We start from the raw sequence: 27,843 nt of genomic DNA, 5'->3' as shown, positions 1-27,843 counted from the left end.
AGATTTTCATTCTTTAAACATTTTAATATATCTTATTGATTATGCTATTATAGCAGTCCCCCTTTGCCCCGCTCTACCCAGTACTCCCATTACCTCCAGCAATCCCCCTCTCTTAGTTCATGTCCATGGATCATGCATATAAGTTCTTTGGCTTCTCCATTTCCTATACTATTCTTAATATCCTCCTGTCTATTCTGTACTTACCAATTATACTTCCTAATCCCTGCACTTTTACCCCTATTCTTTTCCTCCCCCCTCCTAGCTGATAACCCTCCAAATGATCTCCATGTCTGTGATTCTCTTTCTGTTCTGGTTGTTTGCTTAGTTTGTTTTTTTTGCATTCAATTTTTGATAGTTGTGCATTTGTTGTCATTTCACTGTTAATAGTTTTGATCTTCTTTTTCTTAAATAAGTCCCTTTAACATTTCATGTAATGATGGCTTGGTGATGATGAACTCCTTTAGTTTTACCTTGTCTGTGAAGTATTTTATCTGCCCTTTCATTCTAAATTAATTGTTTTGCTGGATAGAGTAATCTAGGTCATAGGTCCTTGCTGTTCACCACTTTGAATACTTCTTTTTTTTTTTTAAAGATTTTATTTATTTATTTTTAGAGAGGGGAAGGGAGGGAGAAAGAAAGGAAGAGAAAAACATCAATGTGTGGTTGCCTCTTGCACCCTACCTATTGGGAACCTGGCCTGCAACCCAAGCATATGCCCTAGACTGGGAATTGAACTGGTGACCCTTTGGTTCGCAGGCCGGCACTCAATCCACAGAGCCACACCAATCAGGGCACTCTGAATACTTCTTGCCAGTCGCTTCTCACCTGCAAAGTTTCTTTTGAGAAATCAGCTGATGGTCTTATGGGAACTTTTTTGTAGGTAACTCTGTGCTTTTCTCTTGTTGCTTTTAAGATTCTTTCTTTAAGTTTTCCTTCATTATTTCTTCAAATAAGTTTCAATTTCTTGCTCTTCCCCTTTTCCTTCTGGCATCCTTATGATTCAGATGTTGGCCCTTTTGGAGATGTCCCAGAGGGTCCTTATACTATCCTCATTTTTTAAAATTCTTTTTTCATTTTGCTATTTTGGTTGAATGCTTATTTATTCCTTATGTTCTAAATCATTGATTTGAATCTGGACTTCATCCCCTCCACTGACGATTCCCTGTAGATTTTTCTTTATTTCACTTAGTGTGAACTTCACTTCCTTCTGGGTCTTTTTTATGTTGTTGCTGTACTCAGTGGGTTCTTTGACCATCCTGATCATCAGTGTTTTGGGCTCTGCATCTGATAGGTTGGTTATCTCCATTTCATTTAGTTCTTTTTCTGGGGTTTTGTTCTGTTCGTACATTTGGGCCACATTTCTTTGTCTCCTGAATTTGGCAGCCTCCATGTGTCTGTTTCTGTGTGTTAGGTAGAGATGCTTTGACTCCTTTAGTAGTGTGGCCTATTGGAGAAAAGGCTCCTGTAAATTCTGTGGGGTGGAGCCTCAGGTAATCACCAGGGTGGGGCAATCCACTTCACTTTGTGACTCTGTGTGGTGGGAGGATTTGGAGAGGGGACAGTGTCACAAGGTTTGCCTGGCACTTGCTTTGTGCAACTGGTGCCCATCCAGCTCTTGCCCTGGTCCAGAATCTCAGAGGGGCCTGCGTATGTTTCAAGACCATGTTGACCCTTTAACAGATTCTTCTGAAAATCTGACAGTTTCTTCCACCACCCCACCCATTGGTTTTTACAGCCAGAAGTTACGAGTATTTATCTTCCTGGTGCTGGAAACCTGGGCTGTGTGGTCTGGGGCAGAGCTGGGATTGCTCACCCCCTAGATATCTCTCCCAGTTCTTTTATTATTATTTAAGTACAGTTGTCTCCATTTTCCCACCACCACTTACTCTCTCCCAATTTTTATCTACCACGTGTGAACGTGGCACTGCCTGATCCATGGCCTCCACCCCTCTGTACCACACCAGGTCTCCACGCCTCTGCCCATCTCCAGATCTCTGCCTTCCCTGCCCATCTGGATGAATGTGGCTTCTTTAAATTCTTAGTTGTCAGACTTCCATACAGCTCAATTTTCTGATGGTTATGAGTGTTATTCGTTTAGAGGTCTAGTAGTAATTCTTTCTGTGGTTGTGTGAGGAGGCAAAGTGTGTTTACCTTGCCTCCATTTTGACCAGAAGTCTCTTTTCTCGAGATTTCTTTTCCATAAACTTTCTTTAAGTTTTTGTGTTCATTTTAGTTTGTCTCTTGTTCTCTTACCCAATTCAGAAATATTCAGGACAAAATTACTTTATTTTCTTTCACAAAATTGTATCTCTATTTCTTACATCTTCAGCCCCTGAAAACATGCATTTTACTTTCGTTAACCCTTAAATACCTAAATTTCCCATGAAAATTAAAAAGAAATAGTAAATATTTTAATATATTTTATTGATTATGCTATTACAGTCATCCCATTCTTTTCTCCCTTTATTCCCCTCTGCCCTGCAACCCACCTCCAACCAGCATTCCCTCCTGCCCCACTTAGTTCATGTCCATGGGTTGTACACATAAGTTCTTTGTCTTTTCCTATACTATTTCCTATACTATTTCCTATAGTATTTCCTGCACTATTCTTAACCTCCCCCTGTCTACTTTGTACCTGTCATTTATGCTTCCCATTCCCTATACGTTTCCCCCATTCTCCCCCTCTTCCTCCCCACTGATAACCCTCCATGTAATCTCCATTTCTGTGATTCTGTTCCTGTTGTAGTTGTTTGCTTAGTTTGTTTTTGTTTTTTGTTTGTTTTTTGTTTTTAGGTTCAGTTGCTGGTAGTTGTGAGTTTGTTTTCATTTTACTGTTCATATTTCTGATCTTCTATATCTTAGATGAGTTCCTTTAACATTCCTTTAATAAGGGATGCTGAACTCTTTTAGCATGATGAACTCTTTTAACTTGACCTTATCTGGGGAAGCACTTTATCTGCTCTTCCATTCTAAATGAAAGCTTTGCTGGATAGAGTAATCTTGGATGTAGATCCTTGCCTTTCCTGACTTGGAATACTTCTTTCCAGCCCCTTCTTGTCTGCAGGGTTTTTTTTGAGATATCAGCTGATAGCCTTATGGGCACTCCTTTGTAGGTAACTCTCTCCTTTCTTCTTGCTTTTTTTAGGATTCTCCTTTTGTCTTTAATCTTGGGTAACTTAATGATGATGTGCCTTGGTGTGTTCCTCTCTGCGTCCAACTTCTTTGGGACTCTCTGGGCTTCCTGGACTCCCTGGAAGTCTATTTCCTTCTGCAGATTGGGGAAGTTTTCCTTCATTATTTGTTCAAACAAGTTTTCAATCTCTTGCTGTTGTTCTTCTCCTTCTGGCACCCCTATAATTCAGATATTGGAATGCCTCAAGTTGTCCCAGAGGTTCCTCAGTTTCTCTTCATTTTTTTGAATTCTTGTTTCTTCATTCTGTTCCAGTTGGATGTTCATTTCTTCCTTTTGTTCCAAATCATTGATTTGAGTCCTGATTTCCTTTCTGTCACTGTTGGTTGCTTGAATATTTTGCTTTATTTCATTTTGGGTATCTTTCATTTGTTCTTTCATTTTTTGACCAAGCTCTATCAGCTCTGTGAGCATTTTGATTACCAGGGCTTTAAATTCTCCATCAGATATGTTGGCTCTCTCCTCATCACTTACCTCTCTTTTTGAGGTTTTGCTCTGTTCTTTCATTTTGGCCCTATTTCTTTGTTTGGGGCACCTGTTAAGTTGTAAGGGGGTGAAGCCTTAGGTATTTACCCAAGGCAGGGCAACTCTCCTTGCTGTGCTGTGGCACTGCCTGTGGGGGAGGGGCCAGAGAGGGAACAGTGCAGCTCACTTGCTCGTCTGTAGCTCACTTTCCAATGATCTCTTGTGTCAGCCTGGGAGTTTCTCCCACCTGGGCAACTGCCATAGTCCACAGCCAGTTCTAAGTCTCAGTTTTCCCTTAAGTCAGCCTTGACCACATGGTCCACTGCCTCGCTGTGAGTCCTCTGTCCACCGATTGGTTGGTTGTTATCCTACTTTTGGTTGTGTGAGGAAGTGAAGGGTTTCTACATATGCCTCCATCTTGGCTGGAATATTATCAAATAAACTCTTATAAAAATTTTCTACAAGGTTATAAGTCCTAACATTGACATAATCTTTGCACCCTCTTGAGTCCATGAAATTGTTTAATTCTTCCAGAAATATTTAGTTTGTCCCTGCTGAAACCTGACAAGAAAGTTAAATGAGTTTAATAACTATGATAAAAAATTTGGCCAAATCGCCCTGGCCAATGTGGCTCAGTTGGTTGGGACATCATTCCATAAACCAAAAGGCCACAGGTTTGATTCCTGGTCAGGCAATATGCCTGAATTGTGGGTCCAGTTCTAGTCAGGGTTGGTATGAGAGGCAACCAGTCAGTGTTTCTCTCTCACATTGATGTTTTTCTCTTTCTCCCTCTCTCCCCCACCCCCTGCCCTCCTTCCTCTTTCTCCAAAATCAATAAGCATGCCCTCAGGTGAGGATAAAAAATAATAATAAAGTAAAAGGCAAAATATAATTTCAAAATAATTTGATCAGAAGCTGATATTTGAGCCTGATAGGCACTCTCCCCTAAGCTAAAACATTTCTATGTCCCCAGCGGGAAAGAAGCAGATTAGGTGTGATTTAGTTGGATTGGTAGATCAACCTGAGATGTCACGTCACACATTGGTGGGGGTATTGAGAGCAGTTATTTATCCCCACCATACAAATCTTTGTGAAACCAGAAATGCAGCTTTAAAAAGCTGTTCAATCCCATCTATATTTACTACTTTCTGTTTATAAGATTGAAGAAAAAAAGAAGTTAAAAAATACAAACAGCAATAGAAATACACTTGCTCAAAATCTAGCCTATAGCTTTCATAAGATTAAATGTCTTCTCCAAAAATGTTAATAAGAAAAATCTTTAGTCATCTAAGTGGATAACCCTAATTCCATCTGTCAGAAATACAGTTTGGATCCAACTGTTCTTTTATACTATTATACCCTTCTCATGGTAATAATTTTAAAACAAAGGCTAGCAGTTTTTCTCTTTGCTTCTGTCTATATGTTCATGTATATTATGTATTTTCTATTTATGTGGTATTGTTAATTTGTAAAAGAGCTCTATTTAATTGACTTAAAGAAGTACTTACATAAAAATTCTCAAAAATATAAAGTAACTCAAATACCGTTGAGAATCACACTCTCTAGGGAAATGTTTGATATTAAAGAGGTTTGAGTTTGGTTTGGTTAAATAGGCATGCCCTTAGAGTTATCAGAATTAAGTGTAATATTTTTTTCTACCTGGGTTTATTAGTCAAATAAATCCATGTCTGTTGCAAAATTTGTCAGAAAAAAAACTTGGTATGATGAAAATCTCATGAGTAATCTAAACATGATTATTAAGAACAAGTAAATTATATATATGTAAATAGAACAACAGTTGTTTTAGGTTCACTTTTTAGGAATAATTATATTTATGTGTATTTAAAAATGGTTTTATAAATCTCTTTGTTACCTTGAAACATTAAAGTTATTGCTATCTAGCCCTGGCTGGTGTGGCTCAGTGAATTGAGTGCTGGCCTGTGAACCAAAGGGTCACTAGTTAGATTCCCAGTCAGGGCACATGCCTGGATTGCAGGCCAGGTCCCCAGTAGGGGGCACGTGAGAGGCAACCACACATTGATGTTTCTCTCCCTCTCTTTCTCCCTCCCTTCCCCTCTCTAAAAATAAATAAATAAAATCTTTCACAAAATAAAGTATTCATGAATTATAACAATTCTGTAGAGAACCAAAAAGAAGATAAGTTAAAAGTAAAATAGGAGTTTTGCAACTCCAGGTGGATGTGGTGTAGTGTAAGGAAGACTAGTCAGAAGGGGAGAAAGAATTGAAAAAGGAATCAGTTTCTTGGTTTGATGCCCTTTCACACCCATGTCTGTTGGGAACAAGGAAATTAAGAACTAAATTTAACCTTAATAGACAAGAACCACATTGTAGCTAAAAAGAAATGATAAAAGAGACAAAGTACAGTTAAAGCAAACATCCTGTGTCTAGCAGACGCTCGCCCCTGGGTAGGCTAGATAAGCAGTGCTTTGTAGTTTTTAATGAGAAAATAGAAAACTAGCTAGCTAGAGCCAGGAGATTACTAGGTTAATGAACAAACATCCTGCCTTCCTGCCTTATGAAAGAATGCTTGGTTTGAAATTCCCGCGCGTGGTCTTTGTAAGCGAATTACTAACTGCCACGTCTGCTTCTGTATAACGCTTGCCTGCCCATATATAAGAACGTAGTTGTAAGCGCTCAGCGCGGCTCTCGTTTGCAGCTCCTTGTGGGCACTGTGTCGCTGGACACTTTAAGAGTTCGCCCCTGCGCAGGTTAAACTTGGCCAGTAAAGTAACATCTTTGATACCCTGAAAGTCTCCGATATTTGTTCTCGAGTTTGCTGGATGCTACAATGTCCTCACACAGCACAGCTGTGTGCCACCTAACGTCATCTTAGGGACCCCCGGGGCTGGCTGTGCCTGTCGCTGGTGTTGCCCCGGGGGCATGTGCCCTGCACTTCCTGCTGCTGGGGGCCTGGGAGCTGGGAGCTGCGTGAGCAGGGAAAGGGCAAGGTCACGGAAACGGCTCCGGTCATGGTGGGAGAGTGCTGGAGAAGGGAGGCACTGTTTGCACAATTCCCGGTGAGAAAAATGAGGAGGCGGACTTGTCCAAACAGAGTTGCTGGAGGGGCCCTAGGACAGACAACCCGCCCCCGGAACCTCCTCCTTGGGGAGCGAGGGAGGAGGTGAGAAAGCTGGGGCGATGCCTGCTCTTCAGCTTTAGCAGTTGGGACCGGGACCCAGGGGCGGAGGGTGGGGCACACAGAGGGCTCAGTTTGGGGTGCACTGGGTCTGAGGTGTGGGGACACCCACTTCTTGTTCACCTGTGCAGCACGCCCCACTCTGAGGCCCTGGGGCACGGCAGTGAACCCACCGAGGAGAAACCTCGGTGCCCACGGAATCCACCTTTCCGTGTGGGAGGCATGGGAGACCCGGGAGGCAGTAAAGGGCTTGATAACATACAGGATATCTCATCACACATGTCACGTTGGGGGGGGGGTGATGTGCACAGACAGGGACGTGCGAAACGTCCGGGTGGGAAGATGTGGACACTGGGATGGAGATACGGGTCGGAAGTTCAGACGGAGATCTATCCAGAAGAGATCATTGGTTCAACAGTTGATTATTGAGCACACTCTGTGCCAGCCACTGTGCCGGGTGCTGGGTGACACAGTCCCTGCCTCATGAAACTCCAGTAGATTTCATAAAGGCTGCAGCTAACTCTGTGGAAGCAGACGAAACAGATGAGATTGCCCACGGAGTGTGTATGTGTCTGAGTGTGGGTGTGTGCAGGGTCTGAGATGGGCCCTGAGGCCCCCAGTGTTCAGGGAGGGCAGAGAAGACCCCGGGGAATGGGCCTGAGCAGGGCACGCAGCCAGCAGCAGAAGCACCACGCGGTGCAGAGGCTCAGGAACTAGGAGAGGCTTGTGCTGTGGGAAGATGTGGACGAAACAGGGCCCCCACACTTGGGGGCCACGTCAGTGGAAGCAGTTTCGTGGCAGAAGTGCAAGTGGCTTCTGCACAGAGAGCTGAGGATGGAGGAGCGGGAGTGCAGGGAGGAAGCGGAGACAGAGATGAGACACTTTCAAGGACCAAGGACCGTGTCTGGGCAGGAAAGAAGAGAGGGGGGGGGGTGAAGTGGTAGGCACCTTGGAGGGAATCTGGTTGCTTGCAGATGGAAGGGACGAGGACAGATTACCATGGTGATGGGAAGAAGCCACAGAAGGAAGAAGCTGAAAAACGTGGCGGGTAGAGGGGCAGTGTTGGTGTTTTGGGGGTCCAGAAGGAGTGGCAGGTCAATTTTGTAGAGAAGAAATGACCTTATGTCAGAAATGGCTGCACAATTTGAGGGGTTCAGTGCAAAATGAAAACACAGGCCTTCTTTTTTTAAAAAAGATAAGAATACAAAATGGTGACACTTGGTACCCAGATCAGGAGTGGGCATGCTAAAAACCAAGGTGTCAGTGAAGTACTCCAGAAGAGAATCTGTTCCTTCACTTTTCCAGCTTCTAGTGGTTACCTGCATTCCTAAACTCATAGCCCTTTCTTCTATCTTCAAAGCCAGCATTTTAGTATCTTCAAATTGCTTAGGATGTGGATTTCTTTGGAGCTTCATTATTCCACCTACTATGTATGATATTTAAGACTGCTTTGTACCTGCCAAAGCAGCACCACAGTGGTTTCAACACAAGTAAGTCTATGGTTTATTTGAGAATCCTTCCCTGACCAGTGTGGCTCAATTGGTTGAGCATCATCCCACAAAGTGAAGGGCCGCTGGTTCGATTCCCAGTCAGGGCACATGCCTGGGTTGTGGGCCAGGTCCCCAGTTGGGGTATGTGTGGGAGGTAGATGATTGATGTTTCTCTTACACATAGATGTTTCTCTCCCTCCCTTTCTCCTTCTATTCACCTCTCTCTAAAAATAAATAAATGAAATCTTTAAAAGAATCCAGAGGTTGATTTGATCACTTGAAGTAATCAAGGATGCAGGCTCTTTTCCTCTCCCACTGCGCCATACTCAGAACACTGCCTTTCACATCTGGGCTTGCCCCCTCGTGGTCACAAGATGGGTGTCAGACCGACCACCAGACACCATGTCCAAAGCAGAAGGAAGTTGGCAAAGGGGCCTTCTCCCGATGCTGCTGTCTCTGGTTAAAAAGGAGAACTGTGAGCTTGCCCTGTGGTTCTGCAGCAGAGAGGCAGGGCAGACGGACAGATATGTTACCCAACTCAAGCTGAATTTTCCAGCTGCAAATCAAGTAACGCCAGTTCCCAGATGGGGCTGGGTGTCAGTGAGGGACGCGGGCGGCCCGAGTCAGAGATCAGTCTCTGGCTGGGGTCAATGACCAGTCTGCGGCCAGGGCTAGGGGTCAGCAGTGCCTGGGTCCGTCTGCAGCCAGGATCACAAACAGGTCCATAGTGTGGGTCAAGAACCAGTCCACAGTGTGAGTCAGGGGTCACTCTGTGGCTGTGGTCAGGTGCCATCGAGAGCTAGGGTCAGAAGTTTGGTTTAACATCCTCTCTCTGTGCATCGCTGTCTCTCTTGTCTCACTCTCCTCCGGAAAGACCTGCTGGAAGCTCGGCAACTTGGGTCTGCAGGGAGGAGAGAAGGAGAGTCGGGCAAGACCCTACACAAAATACGTAAAGAGAAAGTAGATATCCCTGGCTGGCGTAGCTCAGTGGATTGAGCGTGGGCTGGGAACCAAAGTGTCGCAGGTTCGATTCCCAGCCAGGGTACATGCCTGGGTTGCAGGCCATAATCCCCAGCAACCGCACATTGATGTTTCTCTCTTTCTATCTCCCTCCCTTCCCTCTTTAAAAATAAAAATAAATAAAATCTTTTTAAAAAAGAGAAAGTAGATATAATGTGCGTGGCCATATGGTGAGAAACGAAGGCTTCAAACCTCTGTGCACACACGGACTGCGACTCCCCTGCCTGTGGACAACGCCTGCAAGTCCCGTGGACAGACACAGACGCGAGTCGGTGGGATGATGCCATTGGGACCATTTGTCTGGGATTTCTATTGCTCCAGACTGACGTTTTTACAAAAAGTAACATGAAGTTTAGAATGCCATTATTTCTTTTGTACTTTTTAAAGATTTTATTTATTTATTTTTAGAGAGAGGGGAAGGAGAGGAGAAAGAGAGGGAGAGAAACATTAATGTGTGGTTACCTCTTGAGCATCCTCTACTGGGGACCTGGTCAGCAACCCAGGCATGTGCCCTGACTGAGAATTGAACTGGTGACCCTTTGGTTTACAGGCCAGAACTCAGTCCACTGAGCTACACCAGCCAGGGCTATTTCCTTTATGTTTTATACCCTCACCTCCACAACACCCACAGATCGACTCAGTGTAATGAGAAGAATGCTAGCAAACAGCTGGACAGGCATTAGCTATGCGCAGGCACCTTTGTGAGCCTTACGTGTATTAACATATTTAAGTCTAGCAGTGTGTCCGTCCACAAGGTCAGTGCTATTATCACTCCCATTTTACAGATGAGGAAGCAAGCAGAGAGAGGTTACATGACTGGCCCCATGTCACACGTCTCACAGTCCTTGGAGCAACAGGAGGTCCTAATGTTTGTTAGCTGAGCCCGTTTGTCAAGTGCTGGAGCTGGTGGGGAAGAAATGCAGAGATGAAAGAGAGGTGGGGTTGCACGGGTGGGGATCTCCCAGGCCTGGTTTTCTGGGTGCACCACCCTGGGACTGCACCTGGACCTGGAGCTGCGAAACAGAGACAGGCACTGGGGCCAGAGTGGGCCACTAGGGGGCAGCAGGGACCAAGGAGCTGGCCTCCAGCCACTCTGATGCGGCTTGCCTCTTCACTGGCCAGCTAGTCAGCAGACTTAGTGGGAGAAAGTGCGATTTTGCGGAAGCTTCAGCCGCTGTGCTGTTGTAGTCAGGTAACTTAGGCAAGTTAATCACAGGTGAAGCTGGCGCTGCCTGGCCTTCACCCATTGTGACGTGTACTCCTCACCCCAGCATTGTGGGCTGCAGGCACTTCTCTTACTTGTCTTCGATGGGATGAAACTGAGGCCCAGAGTGGTCAAGAACCTTGCCCAAGGTCACACAGCTCCATTGGCAAAGACCGGTTCAAAGAGGCAGGATGAGGGCAGAGCCCTAGCTTCTCTGAGTCTCAGTGTTCTCCCCTGTAAACCGGATGTAAGGATATGGGGGTGGTTAGGAGCCAGGGTGCATCATGGGCGAGTCCCACGCAGCCGTCCCGGCTGCTGTGAGGAGCCAGTGAGGTCGTGCTTCGCTTGGGGGCTCAAAACCTCGTGCTGGGTTTTTAAAATAACTTTTGTAGGAAAATATCAGAAAAGTTATTCAACAGGATGTTAACAGAGATTAGATACGTATTTAGAAACATTCATCTGTGACGCCCACATGTACCAGGTGCTGGGGCAGGGGTGGGATTTCTGGTGGTTTTCTCTTTCCTATTTATACCTTTAGGTTTTCTCTGAATCAGAGGAAGCTGGCACGTGCCAATTTAGTAATCAGAAAAAAAACAAGCCAGTTTTTTGGTTAAAAAAACTAAAGCAAACGCACACAGCACCTAGGAAAACTCTTTGTAAAATTAAGGTGGGGATACGTGGAGTCGGGGCACCGGGACACCGGAATCTACGGCTCTGGAGCCCTCCCGGGTCAGCTAAGCCTTCCCCAGAGGCCGGCCACGCCCAGGCCCCTCAGAGCCGCCCGACCTCCGGCCCAGCCTCGAGGGGTCGCTGGGAAACTGCGCAGCCAGCATCTTGCTCTGCCCACACCCATCGCCTGCTTCCAGCTCTGGCGGGGGTGGAGGGGGCGGCAAACCTGGGCTGGGCCCACCTGATCCACTAGACGCCCGCCTCGTGGCTCTCCAGGCAGACATTTGGTGCAGCCCATGTTCGTCTTCTCTCTTCCTGCGCCTTTCTCGATCTTCTCCCTCCACGCTGAGACAATCAAGTTGTAGTGGACTGAAATGAGCTACTAGTCCTGCTCTGTCCAACACTGTAATCACTAACCACAGGTGGCTATTTAAATTTAAAGGTTATTCAGTAAAATTTAAAAAGTATTTCCTCAGTCACACATTCTGCATGTCAAATGCTTTACAGTCAAACAGGCTAGTGGCCACCGTAATGGGCAGTGTGAGGAGTTTCTATCACCGTAATGGGCAGTGTGAGGTCAAGTTCTTTTGGGCAGCACCGCCCCGGACACTCAGCTGTCTTGCTGTAAAATCACTTCCGGATTTTTGTTCTTTGAATCAGTGTTCTCTTTTTTGCTGGTTTCCTTCCTGTAAATCTAAAATCAAACTTTGATCCATGCTCATAATTTGAGAAATATATTTTGACAATTGCCTTTCCATTATTAAATATTTGAATGGTGGAGTGAATTGCCAGGTCTGGAGTGGAGAAGTCCTGACCAGGGAAGGAGTAGGCATAAGCCAGACGGCACCAGAGGGTGAGGGGGGACACCCAGGTAGGGCAGAAGCTAGGGGCTCCCAACTCAGTTTTAACCAATGGCAGTGGAAGCCATCAGAGACTTACAGGAAGATTGAAGGAAGCCTGGAGCAGTTGCCAGGGCTGAGAATTGTAGATTTCTAAGCTGTTTGTACCTTCTGACTCTCATCACCCATGCCCCAGCCAGGTTGGAGTAAACCCAAGAGATGGTGAAGACGATACTATGGAGACTGTCTTTAAGACAGCCCTATGACACAGATTTTATTATCCTTCCTTTTTCATAAATTAAAAAAAAAGGGCACAGGCAGGATAAAGGGGACATAGAAAGCAGAGAAGGGGTCTAGGGCTTCACGCCCCAAGACCCTTGGGGTTTCATGCCCAGTTTGGAGACTCGTGCCTGGGAGGGCAAGGACTAGAATTTAAGGGGATTTCTAAGTCTTTTGTCGAAGAAATTCCAAGAAAGGCCCTGGCAGGCAGCCATTCCGCCGTGCCAATCAACTCATTCCTGGTGGGAGTCACTGCACCCCTGAGTGAGAACAGCAGCAGTGAGGACGTTAACCACTCCGGGCGCTGGCATCGGGGGAATCTGAGTCCTCCACCTGCGCAAGGGCGGAGTCCTGCTGGGGAAGACTTCCAGCGGCTCCATTTTTTCCCAGCGGCTCCAGCTTAGGGACGGGTTGCATTCTGGGATTGGGGAGACTGAAGAGAGACTGGTGCCTATTGGCCCATGCTTCTCAGTGGGTGGGGCTAAGCGCATTCAGGCCAAAATATAAATTCCTCACCCCAGTGCCCGCTGTGGTCAGGCTCGTCTCCACCACTGTCCCTGGTTCCCCAGCTGCAGCCGGTCTTTCTGTGCTGTGCGTGTGCCAGCTCCTCGTGCCTCAGGGCCTCCGTGCTCCTCCACCCTCTGCTCGGAACGCTCTTCCCCTAGGCCATCCTGGCTCTTGTAGTCACCGAGGGCTCAGCTCAGGTCACCTCCTTATAGCTCCCCGTGTCTCAGACCGTTTTCTTCATAGTACCTATCAGTATTTGCAATGTTTCCTTTTCTCTGTTTAACGTCTCCCCCACTGAACTGTACTGTCCAGGAGGGAAGGGACCCTGTCTCACTCAGTGTCCTCAGCACCCAGTGCGTGGCTGTCCTGCTCTCTGCTTCCTCCTTCCCTGTGCTAAGCTGCAAATGGGGGTGTGGGGAAGCAAGAACAGGGGCCTTTCTCCAGTTTTCCTGAGACTGGGAGGCTGGATTAAAATCCTGGTAAGAGACGGGGGAGGTGTCTTTAAGTCTTCATCCCAGCCTCCCCAGGTACAGCTAATCCTGCACCATCAGCCTGAGCCGACAACTCGGGTCTCTTTCGTGTAAAATCCTGAGTAGAGAATGGCTCTGGCCTCCATTCTGTTGGACTCCCCACCCAACTGCCTCTCTGCCACCCACACAAAGATGCTCCCTCTGTTTGTTGCTTAACTTTTAAATTGGACTCTCTGAGACGATGCTCAGGCAGAGTGGGTTAAAGTAGACACCTGACAGGTGCCATGCTGTACATGAGACCGCGTCCCTTGGGGGCCAGGAGCTGTGCAGTTGGGCCTGGGTTCAAATGTGACTCCAGGCATCCCTAGCTGTGCAGCCCTAAGCTGAACCTCAAGGCCTGCTTCCTCATCTGTAAAATTGGGATAATTGGACCTGGGTGCTAGTGCTGACATAGTGGATATATAGCATCTAACATATCGCTTAGCACTAAACAGTTATGGCTGGTTCAGGCTCCACCATTCACTGTTGATCTTAGCAAGTCCCTCTTCCTCTCTAGAGCAAAGTTTCCCCATCTGCAAACTGTGTGTGTGAAGGGGGCAGGTGGCTCTGGCAGCTAAAGGGTTAGCTTTGGGCTCAGCACAGTGCAGACATTTTTAACAAACATCAGGCTGCATGTAAGGTAGTAAGCTCCCCGCCACCGCTAGTGCATTGTGCAGAATGCCAGAGCAGGAAGGAACCTCAAACGGCCAAGCCCCTCACCTTGCAAAGGTGACAAAGCAGCTACTTGGGGACACAATGATCACATAGGAGGTTAAGCTCCCTGCCTGCCTCTGAAGCCCACTCCACCGCCCCACCTACCTGGATGTCCAGAACAGATCAGCTACAGTGCCTGGGTGAGACACTGCCCGGGCTCAGCTATGGGCCTGCCACCAACCAGCTGTGTGACCTCGGCAAAGCAGAGCAGCAGCTGTTGCTGGTGCCCCTGAAAGTGGCCATCTGACGGTGATGGGAGTGGGTGGACAAACACCCCAGCCCCCCACCCTTGGCAGGGACACTGCAGGCGTGTGCTGTGTGCAGCTTTCCAAAGCGGCCGGCAGGACGGAGGCGGCTGCCCACACCGACACTGTTGGATAACATCCTTTAGTGCCTCCTGCCCTTCCCTGCCTCCTGCCCCACTCCCCAGGCAGTTTCCTGGGAGCACCTCCTAAATCAACTAACTGCACTTGAACCCCTGTCTTGGGGACACCCAAGCAGAGAGAGAAAGTTATTTAACCTCTTGGGCCCGGCTCCCTGGATGGGAAGGTTCTGTGAGTCAGTAGAGACGACGCACTGACCACGGTGCCTGGCAGTGTGTTTGCTTCGCTAGTGACGAGAGACACAGAACCTTTATTTACAGAAAACTCCGCCCCTCCCACCCCACCCTCCTCAGCGAATACAAACCCGGGTTTCAACAAGCTCTGAGATGCGCACACACAAGTGCCACCGAAGCCCAGGTCTGGGCCAACGTGCAGGCTGAACGTGCCCGGTGTCGGCGCCTGGAATGCCCAGCTCAGCCGGGTCACAGGCGTGAGGCTCTCCCTCTAGCCTCGTGGCTGCCAGCAACCGTGTCCATGGGGGCACACACCGGCCCCAAGGGAGCTGGGTGTTTATTCTGGGGACCCCACACTTAACAGGAGCCCCCAGCCTTACAGCTGTGCAGGGCTGACAGCAAACTCACTGCTTGGTAATCACTCTCTTTTGTGGGCCTGTCACCCCCCTTGACTAAGCAGCCCCCACGGCCCAGATCCTGCCTCCAGCGTCAACCTAATGAAGCTCTGTTGAATGAATGGGCACCTCTGGGCAAATAACCACCCTCCCAGGGACTCACTTTCCCATCTCTTTCCCAGGCCTCCCAAGGCCTCCCCTGCTGGCGGGGTTACTTTCTAGGCTCAGTGTCCAAGCCAGTGACATGGCAGCAGCTGGTCCCAGGACTGGGCAAGACATGGGCAGTGAGGGCCTAGATGGACAAAATATGCCTTGGGCAGGCATGAAGGGGACAGTAAACGGGAGAAGCTATGGACCGAAGAGGTGGCAACCTGACAGCGGGGCTGCCTTGCGGGGAGGCGTCCGCAGGCGCAGGCAAGGCACTCAGAGCAACCAGGGGGCCGCACCTAGGATGCACTCGTGCACGTGGGCCCTGCAGGGGGCACGACCACCACTTGGGGGTTCTGGCTCGGGCTCTGAGCCTTGCCAGGGCCAGGCTGGAAGAACAGGGAGGGCTTGCCCTCCGGGGGAACCCCACCTGGCAGGGGGTCTGGGTCCCTCAGAGGGCTCACTGGGGGCTCGGACCTGTCTCCACAATGGCAGCCACAGCAGGGGCTGGACACAACCTGGGCCTGGCCGTGCTCCTCCTGGCTGTCACACCGCTTCAGGTGGCCGCACAGGTGGCAGGTGAGGGCTGAGTAGACAATGCCGCTGCCCAGATCGTCCCCCAGGGGGTCTGTGGTCAGCTCCAGGGAGAGCAGGGGCTTCTGGTGGTCCTCCCCCTTTGCCACTGGCTCCACACAGGGGCCCTTGGGGCAGCTGCTTGGGAGGAGTGAGTCCTGAGAGCTGTGAGGCGGCTCCATGTCCAGTCCAAAGGTGAACAGGGGGTCAGGGGCAGGAACCCCAGGGGGGCCAGCAGTGAGGCTCTGGCAGGGCCTGTAGCACCCCTCCCCGCTGCTGGCCTCAACCCCAGGTGTGCCTGGGCAGGTGGCACCGCTGGTGAGCAGGCTGGAGAAGGCCTTGTACCCAGCTGCTCCGGAAGGGCTGCAGCCCGACGACCCACCGCCCAGGGCGCTGCCCTGCTTCACCGCGCACACAAACTCCCGATAGCCGCTGGGGGCGGCCACGGCGGGGGCTGCGGCTGCCCTGTGCTGCAGGACGCTCCGGCGGAGCACCTGCTCCCAGGTTTCTGGCTCAGGCTGGAGTGCAGCGGGTGGCTCAGAGGGCTGGGGAGCAGAGAGGATGTTGGGGTCCCCTCCCCCCAGGAGTTCGGACAGCTGTGTGTCTGAGGCAAGCTCTCCTGCACCTGAGGACTGGCTCAGGAAGTCGCTGAAGCTGCGGTAAAAGGGGTTGTCTGCGACTACGACAACAGCGACAGAGGGCATCTCTGGGAAAGCCAGGCAGGCGGGGCTCTGGGTCAGAGGGGCCGACTCTGGGCTGAAAGGCTCCTCCCTTGGTAACTCAGCCCCAGGCATCTGAGCACTCCCACCTTCTGAAGGTGCAGGAAGGCAGGACTCCCCCAGGCCCTGCGGGCAAAATCCCCCATTCTCAGCCCCAAGAAGGTCCAGGAACAGGCTCTCTGTCAGCCGGGCTGCGATGCCCTCCCTGCTGTCCTGGAAGCTGCCCCCGCCACTCTCAGGGGACGGGCAGAAGCTCCCTTTCTCCTGCTCCACTTCCTCCTCCTCCTCCTCACTCTCCACCTGGGCCTCTAGCAGCTCCACGCACTTCACCACGCTGACGCTCTCTGGCGAGAGGATCCTCGTGCTGACCACCCCAGGACACCACGGTGGTTTCCCAGGCCCCTGGGAAGAACTCTTTCTGGCAGCCTTGGAGGAACTGTCACTCCTTTCCGTGTCGTGCTCCAGCAAACAGGGCAGGAGCTTAGTAAGGCAAGTCTTCCAGTGCCTGCAGAAGCAAAGATGGATGGGTCAGGGTTCAGTGTCTCCACCTGGAAAACTCCTATTCATCCTTCACAGCCCAGCTTAGTATCTCCCTGGGCTGATGTCTGCCTATCGCAGGCATGCTCTCTAACTTTACAGCCAAGAACCCACCAGTCTGTCCTACTGCTACCCTGGGAGCTCCCTGAAGGCAGGGCCTGTGTCTTCCCTTGGGGTGTCTGAAGACCAGCACACAACCTGGTACTTAGTACAAACTCATCTATAAACTAAGGAAAACACTTTGTCAGGGATGATGGTATTTAGAATACTTATCGCCAAACAGCCTATGTAATGACCAGTTAGAATGGCTGTAGGATCCTGAGGCTCCTGGCGCCCCGAATTCCCCTGCTGTGCCAGGTGTAAACCCTTTAGCTACTGGACTGTGGGTAGGCCCAGGAGGCCCTCGGCGGGAGCTAAGGAGGCCAGGGTGGCGGCGGCACACTCAAGGGTTTAGGATAGTGGTATTTGCCAACCAGTGTGCAGTGACTCAGCATTCTCACAGCTGGCACAGCTGCACTGGCAGTCCACTTCACCAGCCTCGCTCGGGCCGGACTGTGCACTCCCAAGGGGGTTCAGCACGTGCCTGACACACCAGGCGATGCACGGGGCTCAGCCAGCAGCCCACCTACCCAGCCACTCCTCCTCCTGCTGCCCCTTGAAGGAGAAGTGCTGAGTGCCAAGGGAGAGAAGGCAGACATGGAGGGGAGTGGGACCCCCTCTTATGACCCCCCGCCCACCACACCAATTCCAACCCTTCCAAATCCGCACAGGGTGTGCCCGAGGCTCATGTACATACGGGCGCTTGGCTGGTTCCTGGCCTCCGGGCCTCTTCTCCCACAGTGACACCTGGAACAGAGACAGCCAATGAGACGCAGCGGAGAGCCCTCTCGGCCCGCCCGGCGCACGGCGATGCTGGGAAAGGAAGCACTGCGAGCCTCGACGCGCCGAGGGAAGGCTGTGAGCCTTGGCATCACCCAGTCCGAGGTCAGATCAGCTCATTCGGCCCTCTGAGCCTCAGTTCCCTGAGAATTAGTGAGACGACCCTAATATTAAGTTGCTGAGGCCGATGGGAAAAATGGCCACAAGTCATCTATAGCTCCTCCCACCGCTTGAATCCAGCCTGGCCATGTGACTTGCTTTGGCCAATAGAATGTGGTACAAGTGACACTGTGCCAACTGGACCGGCCTGCTGGAGGACGAGAGACACAAGGCTTAGTCACCTCCATTGCCCCAGGTGAGAGCCAGACAACTGCCAACCTGTGAGGGAAGCCACTGGGGACCAGCCAGCCCAGAGAAGACGTACCTGGCGTGGCCCTGATTCCCCCACCCAAACCCGCTGCTGAGCCGACCTGCAGAAGCAAGAGTACAGACATGGCTGTGGTTTCAACTAAGGTTTGGGATCATTTGTTACACAGCAAAAGCTGACCGATACATAAATGACACTGTGTGCAGGACCCTGTAATATACACTTTACATGCATTGCCCTGTTATATAAACACTGCTATAACCCACTGTGGAGGGTGGTGAAGGCTGGCACCAAAGCTCAGGTTGAGTGCTTGGCAAGGCCACACTTGACTGTATCTGCAAGGTGGATCAAAGCAGCAGTGACAACAGCCAGGACCCACAGGGGTTAAGAAGGAGATAGTTAACCACAAGCTTCAGCTGAATGCGACTGTAACTTTTGCAGAAGAAGTATTTACCATTTAGATAGCCTGGGAACGGAGCAATTATGCCTGCAGTTTTTTTCTTAGTCTACAAAACATCCTTGAGCTTTATCTAACTAACTCTTATAAAATAAACACAGAGACCATGTTCAGGGTCATTGTCTCTCCATCAGAGGACAATGCCCCACCAACCCCTAATTTTCCTTAAAACTGTCTGTGTCTTTCTTAATCTCCCATCACCATCCCCCTCTGCCAGGGACCTCCTCCCTGCACTGGTCGCAGCAACCCACATGAGAAAACTGAAGCTCAGAGAAGTTAAGCCACTTGCTCAAGTCCACCCTGCGGGTAAGTGGCAGAGCCAGGGCTCAAAGCCAGCACCACCGGACTCCAGAGCCTGCCACAGGGTCCCTGGAGAGCTGAGAACCCTCAGACCTTCTAGACAGGACCTGCACCCCCGCCCCCCTCCTTCCTAGAGAACCCTGACGTCTCAGGCAAACCACACAGGCCCTCGCACTGGGGAAGCTGGCCCCGCCCCCAGCTCCAGGGTGGCCACCTGGTGGGTCTCAGGCACTCCCACTCCTCACAGGGGAAGGGTTTGGGAAGCAGCACGTGACATGGTTCAGGCCAATGAGAACGAGGAGGGGTTGCTGGCACTTTGGCAGCAGTTTCCTGACCGAGAGAGGAAGACACAGGAAATGCGTCCTCGCCTCCCTCTCCTGCTGGCCGCCCACCCTGGTACCTCCCCAGGAGATGACACGCAGGTGACCTCAGGGGTCATCTCCTCCCAGTGGGGGCAGGGGAAAGAACCCAGACACCAACCTGAGAGGAACCCACTGAAGGCTGAAAAAGGAGCCACGAAAGCGGAGCAGAGGGGAGGGGAAGCAGACCAGAGGGGCTCCTAACGACCATACTGAGCTGTGAGTCCACCTCCCCTGAAATGTCCCTGGCTGCTCAGAGCCACTCCCGAAGCCGGTGAGTGTCCTCCACGCCCCACACGTCCCGGATCCCGTTTCCTGATACAGGCAGTCTGGAGCATCGGCACCAACCCACGCTCCTACCTGAGGCTCCTGGATGCCAGCGGCCACGAGGGGGCTGAGGGCTGGGCTGGGGATTTGGTCCCACCACTCCTTAATCCTGAGAAAGGAAAGGGAAAGGTGTTGGTCTCTCCTCCCATAACAATGACCACAGTCGCCAGCTCTTACCAGGGCTCAGAGACCACGTTGATCGGTTTTGGATGCCTCATCCTAGTCCCATGAAACAGGTTCTGCTGCCAACCCCACTCACAGAGGAGCAGACTGAGGCCCAGAGGGGGAAGTGCCAGTCAACAGGCAGAAGAGCCGGGCCGTGCTCCAGCATTCTGCCACCCAGGACAGAGGTCCTCACTCGACGTCTCCATCCTCAGTGGGAACAAGCCCCAGAGAAGGAGGAGAGACTCAAGCTGCAGGGAATTCTGGGCTTCCCCATCAAAATCCCCTCCACGGAGCAGCGGAGGGCAAGGTGCCAGAGAGAGGCCAGGCCGGCCTGAGACGCTGAGGAAGCCCAGGAGAAACAGATTCCTTCACTCTCCCTGGGTCAGCCTGGAGCCACAGAGAGTCAGCTCCAAGAGGGAAGGTCCTCAGATTCCCCCTGGACGAGCCTCTGCTGACTCTGCTCAGTCAGGCAACATGTGTTCACTGAGCACCTACTATGTACCAGTCACTGTGCCAGGTTTCAGGGACACAACAGTGAACAAGACAGACAGAAGCCTTGTCCTCACAGACCTTCTAGAAGAGGGAGACAGACAAACAGATACAGAAATGAACACATGACACCCCACTAAGTGCCATGGCATTAAGTGCCATGAATAAAAATAAAGAAGGGAATACAGAGGAATGGAGCCTGTGACCCGGGAGGGCCTCCCTGAGGAGGTGACCTCTGAGTGGTGACTGAAGGTGGGAGAGGAGGGATCATGGCGATGCCTGGGGAAGGGCTTTCCAGTAGGGAGCACAGTGAGTGCAAAGGCTCGGAGAGAACTTGCTTGGTGGGTTCAAAGAATAGTGAGGAGACTGGAGAGCTGGAACACGGTGAGTGGGGCTGGGAAGGACAGGCGGTGGGGAAACTGAAGGGGAAAAGACCGGCCCAGCATGGCTAAGAGGTGTCGGTGACAAGAAGGGCAGCCCCTTGCAATCCCTGCACACTGAATGTGCGCCCAGCAGAGCACGGGCGCCCTCAGCCACCACCGACCCTGACGTGGGGGGCAGGGCTCGCCAGTCCCACTTCAGAGATGGGGGTACCGAGGCTGTGAGCTGCCACGCTTCCTCGGGCTCAACCTCACTGGGAACCAGGCTCCTCCTGCCCTCCAGCCCACCGCGATCCGAGACTCTTTTGGCGCCCTTAGAGCTGACGAAGTAAGTCCTCACCACATCCCAGCCCGCAAAGGAGGAGCCCAAGGCGGACGGTCACACAGCTGCCCAGCACCAGGGCCGGAACCCGAACCCCGGTCTCCTGATTCTGCCAGGGCAACTGTCTCGAGTTCTCGTCCTCCTGTCATATGCCCCCCGCTGTCTGCCTAGATCACACCCTGGGCACGATCCACCTCCCTTTGCCAAAGGAAGTCCCTTCCCCAGCCCTACCCAGGCCAGCTCATCCCCCAGTCAGGGCCTGCCCTGGCCTCCCCACCTACATCAGCACCTGGAACCTTCCTGCCCTTCCCCTGGTTACACTTCCTTCAGCCGTGGGTTGCCATGGAAACGGTGTGGCTATTTGTCCAGCTGACATCTGTCTCCCACAAGGAGCACAGGGTCTTTGTCAGTTTTGTCTCAGCTGTTGCCTCAGTGCCTCACGCACAGCAGCTGCTCAATAAACATATACAGTGGAGCAAAGGATTGCCAGCTGATAAATGAGAGGAGGGACTCCTGCCCACTGCGCACCCCGAAGGGGCAGGCCCCGCACTCACTTGATGATGCTGCAATAGCAGGACACGCAGACGACCAGAATGACCATGCAGGCGACGGCAACGCCAAGCTGGAGGTGCTGCTCCCAGGACCCTGTGTGGTCTGGAAGTGGGAGGGAAGCCGTGAGCCTGCATCATGCTGGGCGCAGCCCGGCTCCACTTCCCGGAGCTGGAGACCCGGCCTCAGGAAAGGGCCCTCCCAGACCCTGCATGATCTGGCCACCACCAAGCCCTCCACCTCAACCCCTCCTCCCTCCCTTGTGCTTTGAGCCCCTGTCACACTGGTCCTCGCTGTCCCCTGCTCCTCCAAAGCTCAGTGCCACCTCAGGCTCTTGAATTTGCTGCTCTCTTTCTTGGAGCATAGAGGTCAAGGGCAGTGACCCTGGACCACCTGAGTCCAGCACCCAACTGCCATATCCTCACCCAAGACCAGCCCTGCACACCCTCTGAGCCTCGGTTCCTCATTGGCGCAGTGGGGGTGACAGTGGCACTCATCTCACAGGGTCGGGCGGGTCACGTGACTGAACCCATTCCGCACCCAGAACAGTGCCGGCACACCCCCCGGCGTCCGCCGTCACCGTCTGCACACGGCCGGCTCCTTCCCGTGCTCACTTCGCTGCTGCCTGCTCGGACCCCCGCACCCTCTCTGCTGGTGCCCCCTCATCACCCCACGCCCCACTTGGCTCCACTTCTTCCCAGACTCACTACCGTCTGGGTCTAGCTCTGATCGCTCTTGGGTTCACTTCTTTATTTCCTGCGTCCCCCTCCAGAACGCCAGTCCCACAAGAACAGAGGCTTCTGTCTGCTTTGGTCACTGCTGATTCTCCGGCATTTAGCGTGGGGCCAGACACATAGTAGGGCCTCAAGAAATACTTGTGGAAATAATGAATGCGTGTCTGGCACACCGCACATGTCCCATACATGCTATTTCTCATCCTTTCCCGTCCCTTCCCCAGGCAACGTTAGAATCAGATCAATTCAACAGAACTTTCCCAAGGGCTTGCTGGGCGCCTGGCCCTGTTCTGGCGCTGGAGACACAGACACAGGGTAGACACTACCCACGGAGCTCACAGCCCAGCGTGGGAGACAGGTGGGCGAAGAGACATCCTCGGAACAAGGCGAGCAGTGGATGGGTGGATGGATTGGTGGGTGGCATGAGTACCTGCCAAGCACCACTGTGCCCAGCACTCTGAAGAATCTGTCTTTCAGTGAATGTTCACAACAGCCTCCACTCTCCCCACTAAGCAGGCGATGCCTGAGGCAGCCTCCCTTTCCCTACCTCCCCCTCTTCTTTGCCAGGTAGCAATGTGCTCACCCTAAGGTTTGGGCAAATCACAATTGTCCTAGGCCCCTTTCAAGACACAAATTCCCAGCCTCTACTGCAGTTGGAAGAGGTCATGTGACAGCCTGGCCAATGAGATGCAAGGGGAAGTATGCTAGGGAAGCTTCTGGAAAGATTTTTTTTTTGCTTCCTAATATGAGAGATGAACGAGGTGCATTCCCTTTAGCAGCCTTTCATTCCCATTGGTCCTTGGGATCTGAGGGTATGTGTAGCAGCCAACTTGGGGCCATGAGGTGACAAATTTACAGATAAAACACTACCATGCTAAAGATGGCAGGAGGAAAGAAGACAAGACTTGGGCAACATCACTGAGCTGCTATATAAACCTGGGAAGGTCCACTTGTAAGACTTCATTTTATGTGAGAAAATTTAATATTTCTATTGCAAAAGTCATGTGATGAAGTTGCAAAGTGTTGTTTTAGGGATGCAGCTACTAAGTGAGGGGTTACATTTCCCAGACTCCCTTGCAGCTATGTGTGGCCATGTGGCCAGTTTCACCAATAGAGCATGAGAGGAAGTGATGTGTGTTGCTTCCAGGCTAAGGCTTTTAAGAAGCAGATGAGGTCTCCCGGCTCTCATTCCCCTTCTGCTGGCTGGGTGCAGGCAACGGCAGGGCCCTTAGAGACCCTTAACTTGGGGTCCACATACCTCCAACGAGGTTGCAGGTAGAATTCAAGGGTCTGGGAACTTGGACGGGACAGAAATGACACCTTCACTTTTCACTAACTTCTGACACCTAGCATTTCCTCCCGTTAGGAATGGATGGATCAAACCACAGTAAGAGCAGCATCACTCACTCAGTTCCCAACAGAAATCACAGCTGCCAGACCATGAACTATCCCTTCTGCTCGTCTACTCAGGAAACTTAGTGTTTATGGGAACTGCCACCAGAGCTTGTTTTCAATGTGTCAATAAAGAAGCACATATTTCCAGATAATACATTTAAAAATATTTTTATAATTCCATTTCAATAATATTAGCTTCTCTTATAACTCTATGTATTTTATTTCATACACTTAAAAATATTATCCTGAGTGGGGTGCACTCCACAGGCTCCACCTGACTGCCGAAGGGAGGGGTCCATGCTACAAAAAGGGTTCATCATCTTTGCCCTAGAGAATGGTGGGGCCTCCAGGAGGAAAACCGCCCACAGGCCAGCAAAGTTCCTATTCCACGGCTACCCAGGTGAGAAACACATTTGCACGGCGTTAACGCACGGGCTTGTGGGCTTGTCCGTTCCTGCAGCCCAGACTCCCTACCCGGGCCAGTGCACTGGGTCAGTTTGAACCCTGTGCCCTCCAGCTAGAGGCGCCCTCTGACACAGAAACCCAGCTGCTTGGCAGGGGGAGCGTCTGCTCAGAGTGAAAGTGGGGAGGAGAGACTCTGAGTGCTCAGGACTCACAACAGATACTCACGGTTAAGCCACGTGACGCCGGGGCTCCACTCACTCCACGTGCTGTTGTAGCTCTGAGCCCAGGCCCTCACCCGCGCGCGGTAGGAAGCCCCAGGCTTTAGGGTGCTGGCTGGGAGGCGGAGGGTGGGCTCCCTGTAGGTCACGTCATGGACTGTGCACTAGTGGAGGAAAGGAAGATGTTACTGCACCAGCTGCGGGAGGGGAACACCAGCTCCCACTCTGGCTGCTGACCTTGGCGGACCCCACGGTGGTTAAGAGCCACCAGCCTGGGTACTTGGTTATTCCTGCAACCCCGGCATCATCTGGCACCTCCACCAGAGTGGCAGGGCACGGGTCCAGACAGCACCCTCCCCCGCCCTCCCAACCCCCTACTGACTGGCCACACGGCATGACTGGGCAAGAAAGACTGTTTCCTCATCTGTAAATTGAGGGTAAGGGTCCCTCCTGTCACTTTCTGGCTGTGTGACCTTAGGTAAGTGACAAAGCCTCTCTGGTCCTTGATGTCCTCTTCTACAAAATGGGGATCATAAAAGTGCCTACCTCCCAGGGTTGTTGTGAGGATCAAATGGTAAGCCCTTAGGACGGGGCCTGGCACGCAGGGAGTGTGCCAGTGACCTTCCTGAAGCACAGACAGAGTCGCTGTGCCCCTCGCTCTCCTTCGTGGGCTCCCAGAGCCTCCACGGTCCAGCCCAAACTCACTGGCCCCGAATCTCAGCCCCGCCCACCGGCCCCCACTGGCGAGATGATGATTAGTACGTGTTGTCTGCTGCCTTTTGTGTTAAAAAAAATGGTGGTGGGCAGACTCTGAGAGTCCCCCACCTTGTAGCACGCCCCTGGGTGGTCCGGCTTCTCTAGTGTGGGTGGGACCTGTGACGTGTTTCTAACCGACAGGCGGTGCAAAGGCGATGGTGTGTGGGACTGCGCCCACGTGGCTGTGCTATGCAAGGCTGCAATCCCAGCTTGCCACGACACCTCTCTCTGCCCCTGGCTGGCCTGCAGAAGGCCTCCTGCCAAGGGCCAGCAAGAACCTGAGGCTCTCGGTCTGATAGCCCCCGAGAAACCGAATGCCGCCAACATCACGGGAGCTTGGGAGTGACCCTTCTCCAGCTGAGACTCAGGCGAGATGAGACCTGGCCAACTCCCAGCTGCAGCTGGGGACCCAGCGAGCTGTGCCCAGACTCCCGACCCCCCGAAACTGGGGCAGTAACTGTGTGCTGTCGCTATTATGCAGCAGTGGGCTCAGTGGTGGATGAGCACGCACGCTTGCCTGCACAGGCATACACCCCCTCCAGAAGGAGACACATGCCTCAGACCCTCCCCCTGCTCCAGCCAGCCTCCCCGCCCCCCTGGCAAGAGGCGGAGCAGTGGTCAGCCTCTGGGAAGAGGAACTGGAGGTTGTCGGTGGAAGAGAAACACATTTTCCTTCGAAGTCCTTTTCTATTATTTGAAACTTTTACTTCACATAAATATTACTTTATTTAAAAAACTTTTATAAAATAAAAAATGAAACAAAGTCTGTGTTCAAGATCAATTCTGCCAGCAGGTGCATGGCCTGAACCCTCTGCCTGGGGCTCCTCTCCCTGAGGGGCCGATCCCCTTGTGGCTCTCCCTCCGCCTTGGCCCCCGCAGTGCCTTCCTGGTGCTGGCAGCTCCCGCAGTTCTGCTCCCGCTTGGGCTGGAAAGCGCTGAGGACAAAGGTCTGGCGTAAAGTGAGCTGAGGGGAGGCTATGCAACGAGGAAGCAAAACCTTGACAGGCTGCTGGGGAAACTGGGGAAGCTGGAGCTCCCGGGGAGCTGGGGACAGGGTGGAAGCTGCGCAGACCAGAGCTGAGACGCCAGCACTCTCAGCCTCAGTGTTCCTCGCTCTACACACGGTATGCTGGAAGCAACAGCTGGACCCACTTCACCGAAGGAACCAAACACGCTGGCGATGAGTGGGACGATGGGAAATATGTTGTTGCTAAGGAATGACAGAGAAATCAAGCTTCCAAGGAACACTTTGTGGTTGGTTTTTGAAGAAAAGGCCAGGTGTTTGGGAGACCCCTCAGAGAGAGACCCTGGGAGGAGAGACGGCGCGGGCTCTGGAGGTTGGGTCCTGCGGCAGGTGCCAGCCCCGCTCCCCTGGCAGCAGGACCCCACCGGGCGAGGGACCCACCTTTCCAGGCCTCAGTGTCCTCGTCACTGAAATGGAGACGAGCGTCCTGCCCGCAGGGCTTTCACAGCCGTCGGTGACGATGTCGTGAGGACACAGAACAGGCACACGAGAAACAGTGACCTCGTGACCGTGAGTATGGCCGTTATGGCCTGGAATGGACTGGTGGCCTCATTTCCTGTGTTTTTTGCCCCACATACTCCCCCCTCCCGGTAACCCCCAGACATGCCATGAATTTGCATGTCTCCAGGCCTTCGCTCACATTGTTCCTTCTGCCTGGCCCAGCCTTCCCTTCCTCCCTCATCTAGGATACTCCTGTGCATCCTTCAACGCTGAGGCCAAAACTCCACCTCCACCACGGAACCTTGTCTAGAAGTCAGCCAGGACAAAGAGTAGCTCCTTTTCCAAAATCCTACAATAAGCTTCTAATATCTCTTCTTAGAATTGGCCCCATTCAGTCTGAGCCACAGCTGCTGTCTGCAGTGTTGTAGCAAATACGGCTGGACACCAGTCCAGAATCTGTGCCACTGGGGTCAGGTGCCCACAGCTCAGGGCAGGCAAGCCTCTGTCTCCAGCTCTAGGGTTAATCCTCATTGATCTAAACCAGAGATTTTCAGCTGGTGCACTGCAAGAAGTTTAAGAACATGTAATACCTGACTATTTAGTCAGGGGCACTGACCTCCTTTCCCTTAGACTGTCAAATAAAAAAATGACAACAGCCAACAGAACAATAGCTGTCCGGTGTGAATGCCCTGTCTTGAACCGTAAATGTATAGGTCATATAAAAGAGTTGCATCTTATTGGTCGCGTTGCATCATAAGGTTAAGTCCTATTGGTTAATTCTTGGTAACAGAAATTCTTATATACAAACACAGGCACCTGATTTTCTAAAAAGTCGCTTTAGAGCAAAAAGGGTAGGTAATTACTACTTTTTTTGTAAATAAATCAAAATTATACTTTTTAGGTAAGATCGGCAAAAAGTATATTTTTTGGTGTGCTGCAGAATTTTAGTAATTAGTTATGTGTACATGAAATGGAAAAGGTTGAAAATCACTGGTCTAAACCAATTGTGGCCATCTATCCCTAGCCTTTGATTGCTTAGACAGGAGCATGTGACCAGCTCTGGCCAATGACAAATAAGAAGAATTCTTCAGGTCCAGCTCTGACCTTGGGAAGGGAGCCATGCGGGAGGAATGCCTCTGCAGGCTCTGCCCTACCAGCAACAGGAGAAGCTGGACCTGGAATTCTGAGGCCTGGGGTGGCCTGAGCACCTACAGGCCCACTGACCAGTTCTGGCCACTGGCTGGAGTCTGGCGCCAGGTCCTAAACCAGGCTGTGTTCCAGCCAGCCCAGTCCCTGTTCCCCCTCC

General features: G+C 51.6%; 1 protein-coding gene across 4 annotated transcripts in view; it reads right to left on the bottom strand.

The window, feature by feature from the left end:
- Window positions 1-14,692: 14,692 nt before the first annotated feature.
- LOC123825528 (interleukin-4 receptor subunit alpha-like) overlaps window positions 14,693-27,843 on the bottom strand; it is a 35,330-nt gene continuing 22,179 nt past the window's right edge. For all 4 annotated transcript variants that reach the window (XM_045848999.1, XM_045849000.1, XM_045849003.1 and 1 more), the window contains exons 6-10: window positions 24,324-24,480; window positions 21,570-21,669; window positions 19,693-19,768; window positions 17,767-17,816; window positions 14,693-16,938 (exon numbers count right to left, since the gene is read on the bottom strand). In XM_045848999.1, the coding sequence (XP_045704955.1) occupies window positions 15,441-16,938; window positions 17,767-17,816; window positions 19,693-19,768; window positions 21,570-21,669; window positions 24,324-24,480 (1,881 nt within the window). In that variant the 3' untranslated portion in view covers window positions 14,693-15,440. The remainder of the gene's footprint in view (window positions 16,939-17,766; window positions 17,817-19,692; window positions 19,769-21,569; window positions 21,670-24,323; window positions 24,481-27,843) is intronic.

This window comes from Phyllostomus hastatus, unplaced genomic scaffold (assembly GCF_019186645.2).
Source record: "Phyllostomus hastatus isolate PE091 unplaced genomic scaffold, TTU_PhHast_1.1 phas_contig_64, whole genome shotgun sequence".
Lineage (NCBI taxonomy): Eukaryota > Metazoa > Chordata > Mammalia > Chiroptera > Phyllostomidae > Phyllostomus > Phyllostomus hastatus.
The sequence above is the reverse complement of the archived record's forward strand: the minus strand, read 5'-3'. Positions and strand labels throughout refer to the sequence as shown.